The 20,671-nt window shown below is 44.6% G+C and overlaps 2 protein-coding genes across 3 annotated transcripts in view; one reads left to right on the top strand and one right to left on the bottom strand.

Moving 5' to 3' along the window:
• The window catches only part of TP53BP2 (tumor protein p53 binding protein 2), a 69,762-nt gene extending 49,429 nt beyond the window's left edge, over positions 1–20,333 (bottom strand). Inside the window, exons 1-2 of the mRNA XM_036453413.2 lie at positions 20,204–20,333; positions 18,168–18,238 (exon numbers count right to left, since the gene is read on the bottom strand). The gene's annotated coding sequence lies outside the window, so the exon portion shown is untranslated. The remainder of the gene's footprint in view (positions 1–18,167; positions 18,239–20,203) is intronic.
• On the top strand, positions 229–16,745 carry FBXO28 (F-box protein 28). Of its 2 annotated transcripts, XM_036453430.2 has the most exons (5): positions 234–544; positions 7,728–7,837; positions 9,354–9,492; positions 11,948–12,143; positions 12,366–16,745. In XM_036453430.2, exons 1-5 carry the CDS (start codon positions 263–265, stop codon positions 12,758–12,760), a joined length of 1,122 nt encoding a protein of 373 aa, XP_036309323.1. In that variant the 5' UTR covers positions 234–262; the 3' UTR covers positions 12,761–16,745. The 2 variants fall into 2 exon arrangements, with proteins under 2 accessions (XP_045443042.1, XP_036309323.1); XM_045587086.1 differs by lacking the exons at positions 11,948–12,143; positions 12,366–16,745 and adding an exon at positions 9,779–9,817 and having other exon boundaries at positions 229–544.
• Positions 20,334–20,671: the final 338 nt, after the last annotated feature.

Below are 20,671 nucleotides of genomic sequence, written 5' to 3'. Positions count from 1 at the left end.
GTCAGGAAGCTTTAAGAAAACTGCAGCGGGTTCCCCGGGAGTCCTCCTCATCTCAGATCAGGGGTCACCCCTTCCGGAGCTCCCTGGCCCCGCCCCCTTGTCACTCAAACAAACAGCTTTGTGCGCGTCTCCGCCCCTCACCCGCAGGCCCCGCCCCCTCGCAGGTGTCCCTCCCCGGCGGCCCCGGGGGAGGAAGTGACGCACCGGAAGTGCCCCTGATCCCCCCCCCCCTCACAGTGGGGGAAGGAATTAAACCCCCAAGATGGCGGCGGCGGCGGCGGCAGCGGCGGCGGAGGAGAGGATGGCTGAGGAAGGCGGCGGCGGCTATGCCGACAGCGGCCACGCTTCGGCCATCGGCTCTGCCCAGCGGCTGCCCCCCCCGCCCGCGCCGCAGCCCCCGCAGCCGGGCCCCCAGGCGCCCCCGGCCCCGGCGCCGGCCCCGGACCAGCTGCCTCCAAACAACACGCTGGTGGCGCTGCCCATCGTAGCCATCGAGAACATCCTCAGCTTCATGTCCTACGACGAGATCAGCCAGCTGCGCCTGGTGAGCCCCCCCTGCCGCCCCGGGGACCCGCCGCCCCTCCGCCGGGCCGAGGTCTGGGGAGGACGGAGAGGGGAGCGCGTCCCCCGGGGAGGGAGCGCCCCGCGAGCCCCGCCGAGGCCGGAGCGCGGCCCTCCCGCCCTCCGTCCCCCCCTCCCGGCGCCTGTCATCCGGGTTTGTTTGTCCCGAGGCCGCCTGGCTTCGGGGCTGGGCTGGGGGCGACTCTCCGGGGCCACTGCGCCCCCCATAACCCAAGAATTGGGGCTCCCCCTCTCTGCCCGGCCTGAGCGGGCACCCCCGAGGGGGCTCGTCGGGTGCCCTTTGGACGCCACCCCCAGCCCGGCCGGGTTTGGGGGGACGGGACCCCCAAGGAGGCAGAATGACCCCGCGGCGACCCAGCCGGGTTTAGGGGGGACGGGACCCCCAAGGAGGCAGAATGACCCCGCGGCGACCCAGCCAGGGTCGGGGTGTCTGCTAGAGGGACGTCTTGTCGCCCCCCTTGTTGGAGGAGATAAAGTGGGGGAACGGTGGGTTCTCCCCACATCGAGGTTCGGGGGACTGGACCCGCGCCGCCCCGACACCCCCTTCTCCCCTCTTCCCTTCCCCCCAGTGGAGCCACTTGCCCCTGGACCCGGGGTCTCTAACTAGTGGTTTGCACCGCCCCGCCGGCTGCAGGGGAGTCTGCACCCTGCGCCCTGCAATCACAGCGGCCCGTCCGGCCAGCGACTCCCGAAAAGGATGACTCGGCCTTTGGGGGTGGCTTGGCTGGAGGTTTGATGCCTGTCTCGGCTCAGACGTGTTTTGCTTCCTTTGCGAGAATTTATCGCCCAGTGGCGGGGAGGAGAGGAAGGGGGTGGACATCTTGAAGTGATTGCAACCCGATGCTGTGTAGACGCTAAGTCTGTGGTCGGGGTTGTTTTTTAAGAGGACAAAGACGTGTTTCTTGAATGTGCTGTGTCTAGCATTTTTCTTCCTAAATCAATAGGTGTGTTTCAGGGTTAAACCTCCAGCTTAAAGTGGGTTATAATGGCATTCTTTGAAAGGAAATCACGCAGGTTTTTTTTTTTTTAAACAAAGCTTATTGATATTAATTCAAACTGATGACTAATTTTATTTTGCTAGTCAACACAGCAGTTCATTCCAGCCTGCAGGATGGAAAATTCTTCAGCTGGAAAGTGCATTTCAAAATGGGTTGTTCCTGACTTTTCAACATACCTGACTCATAGAATTTAATGTAGAATCTTAAATATTTCTTCAGATTTGTATAAAGAATGGTGTTTGAGCAGAGGCATGCATGGTGTCTGGGCATACATAGCATTTGAATTGAGCCTTTCAGCCAGACAATAGCTTTGCAAAGCTTGGAATGGTCGCAGTTCTGCTTTACATAAGTGTTGAGGAAAACTGGAAGTTTTGTTCTTTTGTGAGTTGTCTTAGTTTTTTAAAAATTAAAAGCATTTTTAAAGGGGGGAGGAACTAGCCCATTCTAGGGGACAGTGAAAACCCGTCCCACAATCTATTAAGTGACATTTCTTCCAAGTGAAATATTCAGTTGCATTCTTAATTTTTAAGCAGGTATCTCTCCTCGCCTTTTGAGGATACAGATTTGTAGTTTCAAAGATTTTTTTCACAAGGAGCCCTTCCTGACGAAGCCTCTGACCCCCCCACCCCAAAGATGCTGCAGCCAATTTGACATCTCACAGCTGTGTTTTTCTCTGCGTTAGCCAAAGGGAACTCACTCCTTCTTTACCTGGGGATGATGGGTTATTCTTCGACTAAATGAATAGTCTTTTGCTGGGGGGAGTTGGACATGCTTTTAGTTTTAGATTCTTTGCTTTGGTGTCATAGGGTACAATTTCGGTTAACATTAGAAAAAGAAAGATGTTCTTTCTAGCCACTAGATGTCAGCAGTAAGTTTAATTATGCCCTTTAGGTGAAATTGGCAGTCTGGAGACAGTGCCGGTGGTGTTCTCCAGGCCTTTTCTATTTGAGTGTGCGTCCGTACCTTAAGAAAACCAGGCACTTCAGTAGGTGTGGTGTTGTGAAGCACAGACATGACACCGTTCCTTTTGTTATCTTTTTAGGGGAATTAAGGCTGGATGTGGTTGAAAGGAATTGGTTTCATAAGCTAAATGTCGGCTCCTCGGGCTTATCGGCTAGTTTATGTATGTTTTTCCTCCTTCCCAGCTGACTTGCCTGATTAGGACCTCAGTCATAACTCTGCCAGCCTCTAAGTTAGAGAACAGGTACTCAGTATTCCGTGTTCTCTTTAAAAGATCTGCTCTACGTGGAAATTGCTAACATTTTTCAGTGATTTGTGGCTTAGGTTGCTAACAAGCTTTGCCTCCCGACGCCGTGAATAATGAAACTGGACTCCGAGGTCCAGCCATTTCGAAAGGGCCGGCCCAGCGCCTCGCCAATCCTCTGTTTGTTTGCTTTCCTGCCATCGGAGTTGCTCCAAAAATGTGCCCAGAGCTTGGAAGTCCTGGTTCCACAGGATTTTAAGTACTTAAGTATTTAATTCCTCTAGTGTATTTAAAATTATCTGGCTGGACTCAACTTTTGTACTGACAAAGCCTGCACTTTGAGTTGTTTTTCTAGTAAGTCAGACAGATTCGTGCTGATGCAGCAGACTCGCCGAGGCCCTCTGACAGGCATGAGGAGTGTTTGAAACAGGAGGCAGAGGTCAAGGAGCAGAGTAGAGCCACCTGGAGAGGACAGCGCCGACTCGGGAGGTTTGAGGGAGACCCTATCAGATACTCTGGGGAGCAAGTGGAGTGCCTGTAAACTAACGGAATCCTGTTAGTGGCTCAGGACATACGTTTTCCTGAAGGTCAGAGTCAGAAGTCTTGCACATTATCTGGAATGAAACTTTTCCGTTGATAACAAAATATACAAATACATGCTTTTGTCTCGAGCACTCTAGCTAGTGAAATCTGTTAGCCATTTGTAATTCCTTTCACATCTTTTCTCCAATGTTAGAAAATTTCAGTTAGAGAGAGAGAGGGTTGATGGGTAGGAAAATTAGAAACCATTACTTTAAAAACAACAAAACAGGCAAGCTGTCTTCTTCATATCTCTTGCTCTATCCCAGTGGTTCTCAACTTTTTTGTTTTGAGACACCTTTACAATCTTAAAAGTTGCTGAGGACCCTAAGAATTTATTTTAGACATTTCTAGAAAGCACAAAAATATATAGTACTAGAGGCCCAGTGCATGAAATTCATGCATGGCGTGTGTCCCTCAGCACAGGCCTCTCCAACCTGGGATCCCTCTCACAATCCATGACTGCTGGCTCCCAACTGCTCACCTGCCTGCCTTCCTGATTGCCCCTAACTGCTTCTGCCTGCCAGCCTGATTACCCCCTAACCACTCCCCTGCCAACCTGATTGATGCCTAATTGCTCCCCTGCTAGCCGGTTTGCCCCTACTGCCCTCCCCTACAGGCCTGGTCACCCCTAACTACCCTCCACTGCAGGCCTAGTCACCCCTAACTGCCCTTCCCTGCAGGCCCAATCGCCCCAACTTCCCTCCTCTGTCAGCCTGGTCACCCCTAACTGTCCTCCCCTGCAGGCTTGATCATCCCCAACTGCTCTCCCTTGCAGCCTGGTCCTTCCCAACTGCCCTCCCCTGCTGGACATCTTGTGTCCACATGGGGGCAGCCATCTTGTATGGTGGAAAGCTGGTCAATTTGCATATCACTCTTTTATTAGATAGGATATCAGCTGTGGGAACAATGTCCTCACAGGTTGTGTTGCCTCTGGAAAACTCCACTGTGTGTTGTGAGAGAACTGAGAGTGAACATGGCAGATCACATTTTAATATTATGCAAATGGTTGGCCCCCTAAACTTACGAAAGTGTCTTGGGAATCCCAGGGGTCCCTCCCTAGACCACATTTTGGGAACCACTGCTCCTCTGCTGTGTCATAGAGAATGCACCCCCTTTATTGCTGCTTTTCCTTTTTTCTTTACAGTCTCATCCCCAGGTCATTGATTTTATTAAGGTGCTTAAGTTCAAGTAAGAGCTTGTAATATTTGGAGGGTAATTCCTTCTTCTATGGATTCTAGTCTGACAGCAAAGGGGTTCATCAGGAATCTGTCAGTGTTTGCATGGAAGCAGTGTTCCTTGAGCACACGGACAGCACCAGGACCACACGTGCAGGCACATATGTACAAGGGTTTCGGGTAACCGAGAGGATTTACCACAACAGGCTTCTTCAAGACTATGGGTTTATCCCGTGAGTAAAGGAAGAAGAATGTTCCTCACAAAACAAAAACAACAACAGACACATAGTGGAACAAAACAATTGCAGAAGCGTGACTTGGATTAAAATGAGATGGGTTGTGGGTGTGTGAAGCTTTAGATGTCCTGAACTGATGATCAGAATCCTACTTTCTACCACTTTATCTCACAGACTTGTCAAATTTAAGAAACTGTTTTTGAGAACCTCTGGGGTTGACAACTTGAGGTGGGGGAAGCAAGTAAGGATGTTAATAAAAACAACAGTAGCTTCCATCTCTTATCATCATTATTTCATTTTTTAAAAAAAGAAGAAGAAAAAAGAAACCAGATATACCTGTATGTCCTGATAAACTGAGAGCTGTGGATTCTTACAATGTTGAAGAAGGTACTGTCTTAAAAGATGGCTTAAAAGATAGAGCATCAGCCTGTGGACTGAAGGGTCCCGGGTTCCGTTCTGGTCAGAGGCACGTGCTGAGGTTGCGGGCTCTATCTATCCCCTATGCAGGAAGCAGCCGATCAATGATTCCCTCTCATCACTGATGCTTCTCTCTCTCCCCCTCTTTTCCTCTCTGAAATCAATAAAAATATATTTTTTTAAAATATATATTTTTTAAATATATTTTTATTGATTTTTTTACAGAGAGGAAGGGAGAGAGAGAGTTAGAAACATCAATGAGAGTCATCGATCAGCTGCCTCCTGCACGCCCCCTACTGGGGATGTGCCCGCAACCAATGCACATGCCCCCGACCGGAATCGAACCCGGGACCTTTCAGTCCGCAGGCCGACGCTCTATCCACTGAGCCAAACCGGTTTCGGCAGAAATCAATAAAAATATTTTTTAAAAAGGATGGCTGGTGTGGCTAAGTGGTTGAGCATTGGTCTGTGAACTGGTTTGATTACCAGTCAGGGTACGATTTAATTACCAGTAGGGAGTGTGCAGGAGGCAGCCAATTAATGATTCTCTCTCACTATTGATGTTTCTATTTCCCTCTCCCTCTCTCTCTGAAGTCGATAAATATATAGTCAAAAAATACATATGAAAAGAACTGTTTTACTTAATACCTTTAATTTGACATGTGATTTAGGACGTATCTATTATTTAATATTAGAGTACTAGTACTTTTATTAGCATAAACCAGTTTGAATTTTTTTGTCCCTGTCCTAGGAAGAAGCAAACTTGTATCAATAGTTTCAGCAGGTATTTGTCAAACATTTGTGCTTGGGTGTTATGAGAGAGAAAAAAATGTGTAAGACAGCCCTTGCTTGATTGACTTGATCTTGATATAGATTTATCTCACTCTCTTTCCCTCCCTATCACCACCACCATCTGTACAATGAAAATTAATGTTCAGGTTGATCTGAGTCACGGCAAAACTGTCAGGGATCAAAGAACAAACACACAGATACTAAGTACTAGGTCTCATTAAGATAAGAAAGATGCTGAGATATCTCAGAAACATAGCTAAGTATATGGAGCATAGTTTCTAAATTAGTACTAAGCTAAAATTTATTTAACATGGTTTTTATGTAACACTTTAGAGTTTACCAATGAGCTAGCATGTACTGCTCCATTAATCCTCATGATGTCCCCGAGTTGGATACTGTCCACATTGTACAGGTGGCTCACTCGGGTTTTTAAATGGTAGCTGACTCGCTCCAGAGAGCATAAAGACTGCACTCAAATTTAGGTGTTTCGATCCTGTGCTCTTACTGTACATAAACATCATATTCCTTAAAGATTCAAAATAGTTGAGAGTCTGCTACACATGTTTAGATTCTTTGGAGGACATCATAGTATCTGGAATAGAGAAACTGTCTATAGTTAACCCAAATCACTAGTAGAAATGAGTAAGAATTCTCATTCCAGTTATAGGTCATATAAACTTTGTGAGATGTTGGATTATATGTATACATTTTAAAAAATATATATTTTTATTGATTTCAGAGAGGAAGGGGGAGAGAGAAACATCGATGATGAGAGAGAATCATTGATTGGCTGCCTCCTGCATGCCCTCTACTGGGGATTGAGCATGTGCCCTTGGCTGGAATCAAACCCAGGACCCTTCAGTCCTCAGGCTGATGCTCTATCCACTGAGCCAAGCCAGCTAGGGCTGAATATACATTTTTATCTAAGAATTTCCCTTATTTCAAACTATTAAAAACCTTTGAATATATTATCTTATTGACCTTCAGGACTACAGTATCTGACCCTATTAGTGGGGATACATTTAGAACTATTAACAAATACCTAAGTTAGAAGGTAAGTTTTTGCCCCACAGGTGTGGCTCAGTGGTTGAACGTTGACCTGTGAACCTGGAGGTCGTGGTTCCTTTTCCGGTCAGGGCACATGCTGGGGCTGGAGGCTGTGTTCCCAAAGAGGGAGAGAAGGTTGCTGGAGGCGGCCAGTCAGTGCTTCTCTTGCATCATTGATGTTTCTATCCCTCTCTCCCTCTCCCTTCCTCTCTGAAATCAATAAAAATATATTTTACAGAAAGAAAAGTTTTCCTTGCCTACATATATTAATTTTTTAAAATATATTCTATTGATTTTTCACAGAGAGGAAGGGAGAGGGATAGAGAGCTAGAAACATCGATTAGAGAGATACATTGACCAGCCGCCTCCTGCACACCCCCCATGGGGGATATGCCCGCAACCAAGGTACATGCCCTTGACCGGAATCGAACCCGGGACCTTTCAGTCTGCAGACCGACGCTCTATCCACTGAGCCAAACTGGTTTCGGCTACATATATTAGTTTTTAATGCATTATTGTCAGAATTGCAAAGTATGAGGGATTCACCCACATATGACTCAAGGATTCAGACCGTAAATGGGAACAATACTAGCACAGAGAACTTGCATTGTTCAGTTATGAGTCTTAAGTTAATTGTCTGTCATTAATTTGATTATTACTTTCTAAAATTCTTTCTCCTCCTCTCTCCCTGTAGGTTTGTAAAAGAATGGACTTGGTCTGCCAGAGAATGTTGAATCAGGGATTTCTAAAAGTGGAGAGGTACCATAATCTATGTCAGAAACAAGTCAAAGCACAACTCCCAAGGTGTGTCATGGCTAGCAGCGGCAATGCTTTACAATGGAGGATCTTGTTTGTGTGTTTCTTGACTTGTGCTTGGGTGTTATGAGAGAGAGAAAAAATATTTACTTTGAGTATCAGTATTTAAAATACATTTTATTTGTTAAATAGTCATTTGTAGTAAAGGGGTACCCGGATCTCAATAAGAGATATTTTACTGTTGTTTGCTCCCTCTCATCATTTCTGTTCAGCATTTTACTGGAGGTCTAGCCAGGGCAGAAAGGGAAGAAAATGAAATAAAAGACATTCTTGTTGAAAAGAAGGCATTCCTCTCTCTGTTCATAGGTGATGTAATCTTGAATATATAGAACCTTATACATAAGGAATACACTAATTAATTGAGTTAATAAATGAGTTGGGAAGGGATATATGATGCAAGGTTGATATATAAAAATCAATTCTGTAATTGGCAATAATCCAAAAATGAAATTAAAAGGACAATCTCATTTATAATAGCACCAAAAATAATAAAATACTTAGTAATAAATATTTCAAAACAAATGCAGGACTTGTACACTGAAAACTATCAAACATTGTTAAAAGAATTTAAATAGGAATTAGGAGCAAGACATTCCATGCTGAGGAATTGGAAGATTTTCTATTGTTAAGATGGCAGTACTCCTTAAATTGATTTGTACATTTTATGCAATCCTCAACAAAATCCTAGCTGTCTTTTTTGAAGATATTGGTACACTGATTTTACTATTTCTCTGGAAATACAAAAGACTCGGAATAATAAAAAAACAATCGAGAAAGAACAGAGTTGTTGGAGGACTACCACTTTCCAATTACAAAGCTGTAATAACACAATGTGGTACTGACTCAAGGACACAATAGAGATCAGTGGAACAGAACTCAGAGTCCATAAAATAGACCTTCCATTTTTAACGATTGATTTTTAACAAGAATGCCAAGACAGTTCAGTGGGGAAAGAATAATGTCCGATGCTGGGACAATGGGGTATCTACACACAAAAGAAGGTTGGATCCTTCACAGCACATACAAAAGTTTACTCAAAACAGGCCATAGGCCTGCCTGTGAGTGTCAGTGCTGTACTGTACACTCAGATGAACTTGGGTTAGGCACTGGGTTCTTACAACACCGAAAGTTCAAGCAGCAGAAGAAACAGGTAAACTGGACTTGATCGCCATTTAAAATTTCTTTTATAGGCCAAAAGATACAATCTCTATCTATACGTCCAAGTGTAATTTTTTCATTTTTCTAATTTCTCTTATTCTAACAGCCATTAGGCTTGATATAGGCAAAAATAAAATAAAATTAAAAAAATCTAAATATTTTGTAAGTGCTAGTCGTTAGCAAAGGTTTTGGGACATAATGATTTATTTATCCTTCCAGCTGAATTATGATCCAATTGTAGATTTCTAATTGGACATGCAAATGTTAGGTTGTTGCATTAAGATGTTTGGATTGGTTAACACTGCAGTCCACAGCGCATCTCCAAAGGGTGCTTTTCTAATTGCAGGAGAGAGTCGGAAAGGAGAAACCATTCATTAGCTCGTCATGCAGACATCCTTGCGGCCGTGGAAACAAGGCTTTCACTGTTAAATATGACTTTCATGAAGTATGTGGATTCCAATCTCTGTTGCTTCATCCCAGGAAAGGTAACATAGAACTGCGTACTTAGAACAGCCGACTGTACTGTGTAAACTTCATTACAAAGTTACAGTGATTCTTAAATGTCAGAGTTGTCCCTAACTGCCTGGAATGAGTTTTTGTGGATGGATGTGGATGGCTTCTTTCTGCACAGTACCTAATAGAATATGAGTCATTTGTGTGTTCTTTATATTTAAAATGTTAATTATGAAATATGCAGTAGGAGCCCTGCTGTTCCTTAGAGAAGCCTGTTAGGAGTTCATATTCCAGAAAAAAAACTTACTTTTTGTTAAGATGCCAGAGATACCGCAGCAATGAACAAGATAAGTATTGTCCTGCCTTCAAGATTGTTATAATTTAGGGGCGGGGGGTGGAGTAGGAGGGACAAGCTGGGTTTTGTTTTATTTGAGAAATGTTTCATGAGATCTTTATAAAACATCCAGATTTGAAAGGAATGAATAATTATATAGTAATATCCCCAGAGCTATTTAACCCAGAAATAAGTATATGTGGCATATTTGCTAATACTCATACCTCCAGTAGTATCATCCTTCTTGAATTGAGTGTAAATTCATATGAACTATGACTATATCCTTTTTTCATATGGAAGGGTGAATGTGGAATTAAAGGTTGTTTTGCTACTTAGTTGATAATAGCAAAAGTACCAACATGGTTAGAACTAATTACTACCTAGTAAAATCGAAATGTTCTCTTTTGTTGTTATTTCCATAGAAGATTAATATTTTGTGCGCACTTTCTCTATTTTCAATTTTATGTGGTATTTATTGGGAGGGTATTGTTTCTTTTCATTTTATTTTAAATATTCATTATTATCGAAACCCACTTTCCTCATATTAGCTACATTGCTTTTTTTGTAGAATACTCTAAAAGGGTGACCAGTTAGAAATTTTAGATTCTGATTACATACACACAGACAGACACACACACACACATTTTTTAAATACATTTTTGTTGATTTCAGAGAGGAAGGGAGAGAAAGAAGTTGAAATATCAATGATGATAGAGAATTGGCTGCCTCCTGCACACCCCTCACTGAGGATCCAGCCCGCAGTCCAGGCACGTGGTCTGACTGGGAATTAAACCGTGACCTTCTGGTTCATAGTTCAATGTTCAACCACTGACCCACGCCAGCCCGGCTTAGATTCTGATTCTTAATGTCAGATTGTACCCTGATCTGATTGATAGGCCTTATCTCTTAAGTATTATTGAGAAGTTCATTATCCCCTTTAGCTTCATTTCTATTGCATATCTCCTTGTTAAGAATATGATATTTAAGAAACATCTTGCCGTTTTCATGACCTCAGAGGCTGCAGTTCAGTCAGCTGTTACTAACAAGAGTGGAGTTGTTTGGGCAGAGTCCATATGGCCTGCAAAGCCCAAGGTAGCTAGGATCTGGCCTTTATAGAAGTTGCTAATCTTTGTTCTAATTCATTAGGATCATGTGATTGGAATTATGATCTTTACTGTCTAAAGTTTAGACTCTAAACAAATGCGGTCAAAGCCATTTTTTTTTTAGAAACCACTTGTTGACCTCTCCCTTCTAGAACCAAAATAAGACGATAAAATCGAGGTGGCAGCCGTGGACAATGTCCTAAGTTTTCAAGATGCAGTAGGTCCCCTTGGGCATTTTGCTCTCGCGGCTCCTTAACTGCAGCCTTGACCTTGCCCTCAGGAAAGGAGCGGTTGGAAAGGAATTTTGTGCCTAATTTTATATCGGCAGCTACCTATCTCTTTCTCTCGCCATTGCCCTCATATTTATGAAATACTTTCTAATTCTCAGAGCATTTATAAATATCATCTCATTACTTTCCATCACAGCCATGCAAGGTAGATAGAAGAATTATTCCTATTTCATTGATCAGAAAACAGGCCTTTGGTGACAGCAAGCCAGTGGGATTGGAGGAGACCTCATCCTAACCCGTAGCAGGTTTACGAGAGACAAAACCTCCAGACACGGAGCACGTGGCAGTGTAGAGAGAGGAGGTCAGGCGGGTTCCTGGGGCCTGGGAGACGCATTCGGGGCAGAGTGAAGTGGGTTTGGAGGATTAGCAGAATATGAGTGTGGGTAATCCCCCTCCCCCTGCTTGCACACAGGATTTAATGTCTTAGTTTAGTCCTCTAGTCTTTAGCATGTGTATATCCGTTTGTGGGATTTTTTTTTTTTTTTTTCATAAATGTCTCCCTAATTACACTGATTTTCTTCAGGGCAGGAGTTATATTCATCCTGATTCTTTAGCCCCAGCACAGTGCCTGGTACTTACTAAATGTAAGTATCCTAACGAGGCCAAAGCCGTGTGTTCCAGGTGGTGATATTATCCATGGTCAGTACCTCAGTTAAATCATCCTACAGATTTTTACAGGAATTGCAGAACAAGCAGTCACTGCTCTCCCTGTTTAACTATTACATATCTCGGAAGTGCTAATGAGAGCTCGTTGTTTTAGGTTATTGATGAGATTTACCGTGTGCTGAGATATGTCAACTCCACCAGAGCCCCTCAGCGAGCTCATGAGGTGCTCCAGGAGCTGAGGGACATTTCCTCCATGGCCATGGAGTACTTTGACGAAAAGATTGTTCCAATTCTAAAGAGGAAACTCCCAGGATCAGATGTGTCTGGAAGACTCATGGGCTCGCCTCCAGGTACCTGTTACTTGACTGTGTTTGGTGTGTCATGTTCCTGTGGAGATGAGCTAACCTGCTCTTTTCCCTGTTTGAGTAACCCAGTAGACAAACTAGATTGCAAAGAAGTGATCAGAAGTGGTAAAGAGCATTCCATTTAAAAGCAAGTTTAGTTAATGAAGTGTTACTGGTAGTGTGACATTGTAAGTGATTAACTGGCTGTTTGAAACTGCTTTCCCACAGTCCCAGGACCTTCTGCAGCCCTGACCACCATGCAGCTGCTCTCCAAGCAGAACCCTTCCAGACAAGAGGTCACCAAACTCCAGCAGCAGGTTAAGACCAACGGGGCCGGCGTGACCGTCCTCAGGCGGGAGATCTCTGAGCTCCGCACCAAAGTGCAGGAGCAGCAGAAGCAGCTGCAGGACCAGGACCAGAAGCTGCTGGAGCAGACCCAGATCATAGGCGAACAGAACGCACGGCTGGCCGAGCTGGAGCGCAAACTGCGGGACGTCATGGAAAGCGCTGTAGGCAGCCCCTCAGGGTCCGGGCAGAGCGAGGTCTCTCCCCGGAAACGGAAAAAGGCAGCAGGAGCCATAGACTCTCTTCGGAAGTCCAAGCGTCTCCGGAGCAGGAAGTGATGGGCACGTGGTCCCGGCTCCAGAGGAAGGCTGGCTCGGCAGCCTGAGCAGCCGTGCGGATCAGGCTCCGTGAGCAGCGCGTCCCCTCGGCTTCTAGGCGCTCAGCACACAGCTTCAACTTGAACTCGTGGTTGGGACATTCTCTCCCCGCTTCTCCTGGTTGAACTGACGCACAGAACCTTTTTACTTTGCAATAGATTTGTACTAACCAGACCTATTCTATCATGTTTTGAGGAGTTCTTTTTTCTGTGCAGCTCTGTTTAAAGTAAGTTTATTTGTTTTCTGCATATATGCACATTACTTAAGGATCTTAAACCAGTCTTGACCGACTAGAAGTTTAATACAGAAAACGTCCTGTTCACTTGAAAGAAAAGACCTACTTTTTAAATGGACAGTATCTTGTTTTTTTTAAAAAAAAAAAAAAAAGTTGACTTTTTGTTATAAGTGACCTTTGTCTGGAATGTCTGAAAAGTAGTAAATGCTTTTTGGTATTGAAGTAATGGGTAACTGAAACGGACTTCCATAGTATTGACTGTAGAAGGGGCCTCTACAGTATTGACTTATATATTTTTATAAACTACTGGCAAGGGATTTATGCAGTTATATCATGTTTTCAGTTCTCTTTGGGGCCACGTCGTACGTTTGCATGGATGGATGCATGCATTGCCTAGGCAACTCACGTAAAAAGCTCTTGCACTGGTATCGATCTTGAACCTCTATGCTTCTCCACTTGTCAGAGCAGCGGCTGAGTTGATTTAAGCACTTAACATCAGCCACCGCAACAGCTGGCCTCCGGGGAGGGGGTGGTGAGTCCATTTGTCCTCCAGTTTTACAGGAACCATAGAGCATTAAGCCCATTGCTTTATCCATTCTCCGTATCGTCCAGGTACACTGGGTAAGGCAGGACCCCAAGTCCAAGGCTTGCGCTATCGATATCAGACCTCTGATTACTAGTACTTTTCCTCACTCACCCCTGTGTGTGCTCCCTGAGCAAGAGTGATGACCAGTGGGGCACAGGGGACCCGGCCTGTGGGATGCAGTTTTGCCATTGAAAGAAAGTTCATTGAGGAACACTGTTCTACGCAAAAGCATTTTGATCCTTTCATTTCTGGGGGATAACCCAAGGGAAGCTTTCTTCTATTCATTTCGAGCTTTCCTCGTCCTCGACTTTAAACAAAAGCTTTAATTTCGTTTGCACTCCTGTGTTGAGCTTGTAACTGGAAAAGCATGTCTTGCACTGTTCAACCTTCTAAGTGGTCACTTTAACAGCCTCCAAATGGTGTACAGTGGTTATTTTCCCCAGGTGTATATTTTTGAGACATTCAGATATTACTGTTCTAGTTTTATTTTAATGTACTAAATTATGTCATTATTTGACTATTGTTTTAAACAACTGTTGCCTTGGGCTTCAGTTATTTAAAATAAATTTAGGTGTGATGTAGAAAACTGTCCCCTTCCAGGTGGGAATTAGGACCTGTATAAAACCTAAGGTTTTGGTAAGTACCTTAGTTGAAAAAAAGCACAAAGTTGTCACCTTTTTTTATCTGTCCAACATCACATGGTTCTGCATCCTTCAGATTAAGCTCACCCAATGGAACTTTTTCTCACCCATTTTTTATATTGTCCTTACATAATATTGTCCTTAGATTTTGATCAGTTTTATGTCTAACTCTGAAACTCCATTTACAATGTAGTATGTTTTCAATGAAAAAAAAACAAAAACAAAACACCATAAAGTAACTTCCAAGTGTTTCATGGTTTGTTGGGAAGGTAATTTTAAAATAAACAATTTCCATAAAAAGATTTGTCAGCCAGCCAAGGTCATCCGTAAAAGTCCCTGTCTGGAACTCATTTTCTCAGCAGGTCTCATTTTTTGTAACCATAGGATTTAGCCATATTGTCATGACTTTGGAAGAGGCCTACTGGAATACGCATGGCCTTGAACAGTCTGCTTTCCTGGAGACAGGAAGACTTTTTTTTAAGTAACAAAGTACATGTTTACAGGTTTACAAAGTATGATTCTTATGCATCAAAGGGATGCAACCTCAGAGGGTTCCTTTAATAGTTGTTAATGAATTCTTTCAAGTTGCCTGGGTTTCTTTAGAAACTATCTACATACTCTAAATGTATCTGTAGTCTTCCACTAGCGAACGCGAGTATTTGGCTTTCATTACAAGGTTTTACACATTAGAAGGCAGGTTTTGTTTTGAAATCCAAATTTCTACAGTGTACACTTGTAATCACCTGTCCGTAAGATTGATGAGTTGTGATTGTTAGTGCATGAATGTTCCATAACAGTCGGAGAATAAAACACTACAGTTCTGTTGTTTGTTTAAGTCTTAAATCTTACTTAAGACCATCTAGCTGAAACATGTTATGGTATTGCCTTGACTGATTTGGTAGCTTTTATACTTGCTTTTGGATAGCATAATGGTATTTAAGGTTCAGCAAATCACAAATCCTTTTGATCAGCTTAAACTGACATATGTTGTATGTCAATTGTAAACTAGCCTCCCAGAGAGAGAACCATCCTGCCTGGATCTTAGTCAGTGATGTAAATGCCACAATGTCCATGTCCTAGAACAGCATTTCATGGAATACTGTCATCCTTCGTGGCTGGTTTTCAGAGATGTCTCTATTTTAATGGGTCATTCCCACGTAAGAGGCGATTATGGTACAACAGTGCAGACAGATCCAAGGTGAAAAGGCATATATATAAGAGAAAGAGAACACTGCCCCCCACAGGATCCCCGGCTTATCTCCTCCATGGACTTGGCTTGGCTTCCACATGGGCTGAAATAGGAATTTCTTTCAGAACCTGAGGTTAGAGAACCTGCTGTGGTTTTTTTTTAAGCTCCTCTTTGGAAGTCCAGGGCCTGGAAATGGCGGGGCAAACACAAGTGTATTCAGAGTAATCATGCTTTACAGACGACTGGGGTGCCATGCAGTCTGACGCCACTGGTTTTGGAAGCAACTTCTTTTGTAAACCATGTTTTTTGGGTTACTGAACGCTATAGGGGCTTGCCTTAATCTCTTATTTCGTAGTTCCGAGATGTATGCTCTATTATCCTACTTGTTAAAATGTTAAGATATCCTATGTAGCCCCAGAGATGGGTAAAAGTATAAATAATGCCTAAATAAATAAGCTAAAAGGTGTCACTACAGCTGGATTTTTGGGAGAAAATGAACATATGAACATAGGCTGTGTGTCATAAAAGCAATGGCACCTTCAGATTGCACTATTTTATGCATTATTTTCTATGCCATTTCTTTAATCTCCAAAGAAATGATGTATGACGTCCCAGTTGTCCCTTATTATTAATAAACTTTTCCTTAAGACAGGGCACTTAGTTCTATTTTACTAAACTGAATCAGTTTCTTGGGCGTGATTCCTTTTTCTTTTTGAGTTCTCTATTTCCTTAGCCATAATATTTTCTAGGATCTAGGAACTCCCTATCTTGTCAGTGTCCACCAATATATAATTTTAATTTAATTTAATGTAAAGTCTCATACTTGGTGATCAGCACGTTTTTATATCCTGCTCTAGGCATGAGTACCAGTGTGTTAACACTTAAATAGTCTACAAGTGTCATATGCTGTTAAGATGTGAAGCCAGGAATAAGACATTCTGAGAAGAAACGTCCTATATGATGCAGCCTCTTGCAAACAGCTGTTTCCCGTATAAAATCCAATTTGACATGCCATCCAATTCTTTGATTTGGGATCTATCTGAATTATCTAGTCCACAAAAGATTAGTAAATTAAATCCACTTAAATGTAACAAAACCCTACAGCCTGCCATTCTGAAGCGAAATATTTTTTAAAGATGCTAAAGTGATCTACGAACTGAAACTAGCCATTAGTTGGCTGCCGTGTACCAATGATTTTATTTTTAATAGCAATATATGTATAATCATGATAAATATGGTAGGCTCGAGTCATGGTGGCCTTTGTCAGCTCCCTATGGATTTGTTAAATTTCTGAAGTAAAAAAAAATCCAAACTTTTCCTGATGTGTCTGAAGGGAATGATGGGGTTTAGAAGCATATTGGTAATCAATTATTAAGTCCACGGCCAAAGTATTTAAAGCTCCTTTATGTGGTACCATGTCTGTTTACTTATGCTCATGAGCAACAATAAACTACCAGTTTACCTTCTGGAATTTTCGTTGTCATAACCGAATTCAGTTATTGGAAAGTGGAAAACACCTCCCAGTCACACAACAGGGTACAGAAATAAAAGTGTTGTTACCAGCACTGCCTGTTTACTTTGTATTTCCTGTGCAGAAAGGCTGTGGAGCTCTGCTTCGCACAAATGCCATGGGGATAGCTCGCTGCCTCCTCTGGAAGCTTGAGCGGATGTTTTACATGTTATCCGAGTCCTCACAGCTGCTCTGAGGTGGGTTTTTCTCTGGGTGGGGATGTTCAAGTTTGGGTTAAGCAACACGTCCACGATGCTATACAAGTAAATGCCAGACCTCCCTGCCTCCTAAGCTGCTGTACTTCCTGCTACATCCGCTACACTAAATTCTACAACAGCGGGGAGCTATGAAACTAGATTAAGTCAATTATAAACTTAGGGATAAATATATAAATGAACATCCTATATAGCCACTAGAAGTAGCCAGTGTCCAAATCCCTCGTGTTAAGAGTAACATTCAGAACTTGAAACCTGGGGAAGGCGGGGCTCGGAGGAGGCATACAGGCAGAAAGAATTGTGAGGGCTTCCAGAACCTGTAATCTTGAGGAGGAGGCAGTCCTACCGGATATGTCTGAAGCCCTCACTGGTCCACAGTCGCTTTACTAAACACTGCCCATCAGTACAAAGTTAGTGACCACTGATTATTTTTATTTTTGCACTGACAGGAAGAATACTGGTTCTCTTCAAAATTCCTTCCAGCTCCAAAACGATTCCAAATTCCAAAGAAGTGTCATCACATTAATCTCACCCCCCGTCTGTAAAGATGGGACTGGTAAATGGCTCAGAACAAAATTCGCAGGAAGAGCTTGGATACTTATGAGCTTTAGCCACTTTGTCTAGAACTTACATGTTCAGAAAAGAGGTCACAGATGACTGTGTGCTGCAGGGTGAGGGTGATAGAAGTGGGACCAGTTATCCCAGCACCACCTCTTCACTCTCGCCACCCAGACATCACAGAAGCAGGAAGAGAGAGGTGGCTGCAGCCTCCCAGGTCTGCGGAAGGTAGATCAGGGTGGAATCTTTAGTTCCATAGCCTACGCAATACATTCACGTTGCTAGGAAACCAACGACCTTTACCAATGTTATTGCTTTAAAACAAACAAGTGGAGAATAAAAAATCTGCATGGAAGGACAGCTTGATTGCCAAAGTATGATCTGCTTACCTCACTTGCAATTTCCTATTGGCATCAGGAATTACTGGGACTCACCTTAGCTTTTCACAGCAGACTGGAGAGCATCTTTCTGGAATAACTGGTAGGGTGGCCCAACGACAAATCACCTGGCAAGAATAAGGAAAAGATGTGAAAGCTAGATAACACATGAAGGACTTTTATTGATTTTTTACAGAGAGGAAGGGAGAGGGAGAGAAAGTTAGAAACATTGATGAGAGAGAAACATCAATCAGCTGCCTCCTGCACACCCCCTACTGAGGATGTGCCCACAGCCAAGGTACATGCCCTTGGCCAGAATTGAACCTTCAGTCCACAGGCCGATGCTTTATCCACTGAGCCAAACCGGTTAGGACATATTAAGGACTTTTTTTTTTAAAGGATTTTGTATTGATTTCAGAGGAAAGGAGAGGGAGAGAGGAACATCGATGAGAGAGAATCATGGATCGGCTGCCTCTTGCACACCCCACACTGGGGATCAAGCCTGCAACCCGGACATGTGCCCAGACCTGGAATCGAATGTTGACCTCCTGCTTCATAGATGGAGGAGGCATAATCGCTGAGCCGTGCTGGCCAGGCAGAACTTCTTAAATTCCTAACTAAATATGTCTGTGTCATCAAAATATTGCTCAATCCACACAAGAATGCTGGAGCCAAATTCTTTTCCTTCCCTTTACAATGTAAAAATCCACATTCCATTCAAATGTAAAAGATAAAGAAGAGGGAGATGCAAATAAAAACATTCCCTTCCACCCTGGCTGGTGTTGCTCAATGGATAGAGTGCTGGCCTGCAGACTAAAGGGTCTCGATTCCAGGCATAGGCACAGGCCCGGGTTGTGGGCTCGATCCCCACGGGGGGCATGCAGGAGGCAGCTGATCCATGATTCTCGCTCATCACTCTTGTTCCTATCTTCCTCTCCCTTCCTCCCTGAAATCAATAAAAAAAAATACATTAAAAAAAAAAAGATTTAAAAGTAGAAACAAAAAACCACATTCCCTCCCAACCGCTAAAAGATGTAGACTTCAAAACAACTAGAACCATTAATACTATTATCACACTAAAGAAATAAACAAACCCTAACCGCTGTGGCTCAGTGGATAGAGCATTGGCCTGCAGACTGAAGGGCCCCAGGTTCGAGTCCCTGGGCATGTACCTTGGTTGCAGGCACTTCCCTGGTAGGGGGTGTGCAAGAGGCAGCTGATCGATGTTTCTAACTCTCTATCCCTCTCTTTTCCTCTCTGTAAAAAATCAATAATATATATATATTTTTTAAGTCAATAAAATATATTCTTAAAAAAAATGAACAACTTCTTAATATTGCCAAGTATCCAAGCAACATTTAAATGATCTCCTGTCGATTTTGTTTAAAAAAAAAACTTTGACCATTTGTTCAAAATAAGATCAGTACATTGCAATTGGTTGGTAGGTCACTTATGTCCCTTTTAATATTTAAGTCCCCCCCATTTATCCCCCCACCCCGCCTTGCATTTTATTTATTAAAGAATCTATAGAGGTCCCCACAGTCAGGATCTTGCTGACTGCATCCCTGTGGTTTAACAGGCTCCCCGGTCCTGTGTCCTACACGTTAGCAGCTGGGTCCGGGGTTTTATCAGATGTGTGTGTGCATGCATTTGTGCATGTGTGCGTGCGTGTGTGCATTTGTGTACGTGTGCGTATGTATGTGTGCATGTGCGTACGCGCGCGTGTGCATATGCATGCATGTGTGCGTGCGTGCATGTGTGTGCGTGTGCCTGCGTGCGTGTGTGTGTGTGTGTATGCGTGCATGTGTGTGTGTGCCTGTCGTTTTATTGAGTCACACCATGTCCGGGTACCTTCCTTTCTGTAACTTGAGTCAAAGTCTCCTTTCTAGGGGAGAAGATGTAACTAATTTTGAAACCAAAACCGTCCTCTCAGGTCGCGGCTGCGAGGGGCTCCGGCGACAGGCGGCGGCGCACAGCCCTCCGGCCGGTTCTCACAGGCTCGCCCCGCGCGCCCTCCGGGGGCCTCCGCCCAGGGGCAGCCCGGGGCCCCGGGGCACGTGCTCTCCACGCCGGGCTCGGCGCGCGGCCCTTACCGGCGCCCCGGGTCCCGTGACCAGCCTTCTCGGAAGCGCTAGAGCGGCGCCGGGGGTGGCGACGTCTCCTTCCTCCCCCGCTTTCCTCCCGGCGCGGGCGGGGCGGGGCAGGCCGGGGCGGCGGGACCGCAGGCGCCGCTTCCCGCCGCCGGACGAGTCCCCGCCCTCAGAGCCCCGCGTCCCCGAGCGGCGGCGCCCGGCCCCGCGCGAGCGCCCACGAGCGCCGCGCACGCGGGTCACGTTCCTCGCCCGCCGTCGGGGGCGGGGCCTGGGCCGTTGGGGCGGGGCCTGGGCCGTTGGGGCGGGGCCTGGGCCGTTGGGGCGGGGCCTGGGCCGTTGGGGCGGGGCCTGGAGCGGAGCCTGGACCGTCGTGAGCGGGGCCTAGACCGAGGGGCGGGGCCTGGAGCGGAGCCTGGACCGTCGTGGGCGGGGCCTGGTCCGAGGGGCGGGGCCAGGGACTCCGCCTCG

This window comes from Pipistrellus kuhlii, unplaced genomic scaffold (assembly GCF_014108245.1).
Source record: "Pipistrellus kuhlii isolate mPipKuh1 unplaced genomic scaffold, mPipKuh1.p scaffold_m20_p_25, whole genome shotgun sequence".
Taxonomy (NCBI): Eukaryota; Metazoa; Chordata; class Mammalia; order Chiroptera; family Vespertilionidae; genus Pipistrellus; species Pipistrellus kuhlii.
This window is presented reverse-complemented; position numbering and strand designations above follow the sequence as displayed.

Coding starts and splice junctions, on each gene's coding strand:
- FBXO28 (XM_036453430.2), top strand. CDS start 263: ATGGCGGCGGCGGCGGCGGCAGCGGCGGCGGAGGAGAGGATGGCTGAG. Junction 545..7,727: donor AGATCAGCCAGCTGCGCCTG/GTGAGCCCCCCC, acceptor CTCTCCCTGTAG/GTTTGTAAAAGAATGGACTT. Junction 9,493..11,947: donor GTTGCTTCATCCCAGGAAAG/GTAACATAGAAC, acceptor TCGTTGTTTTAG/GTTATTGATGAGATTTACCG.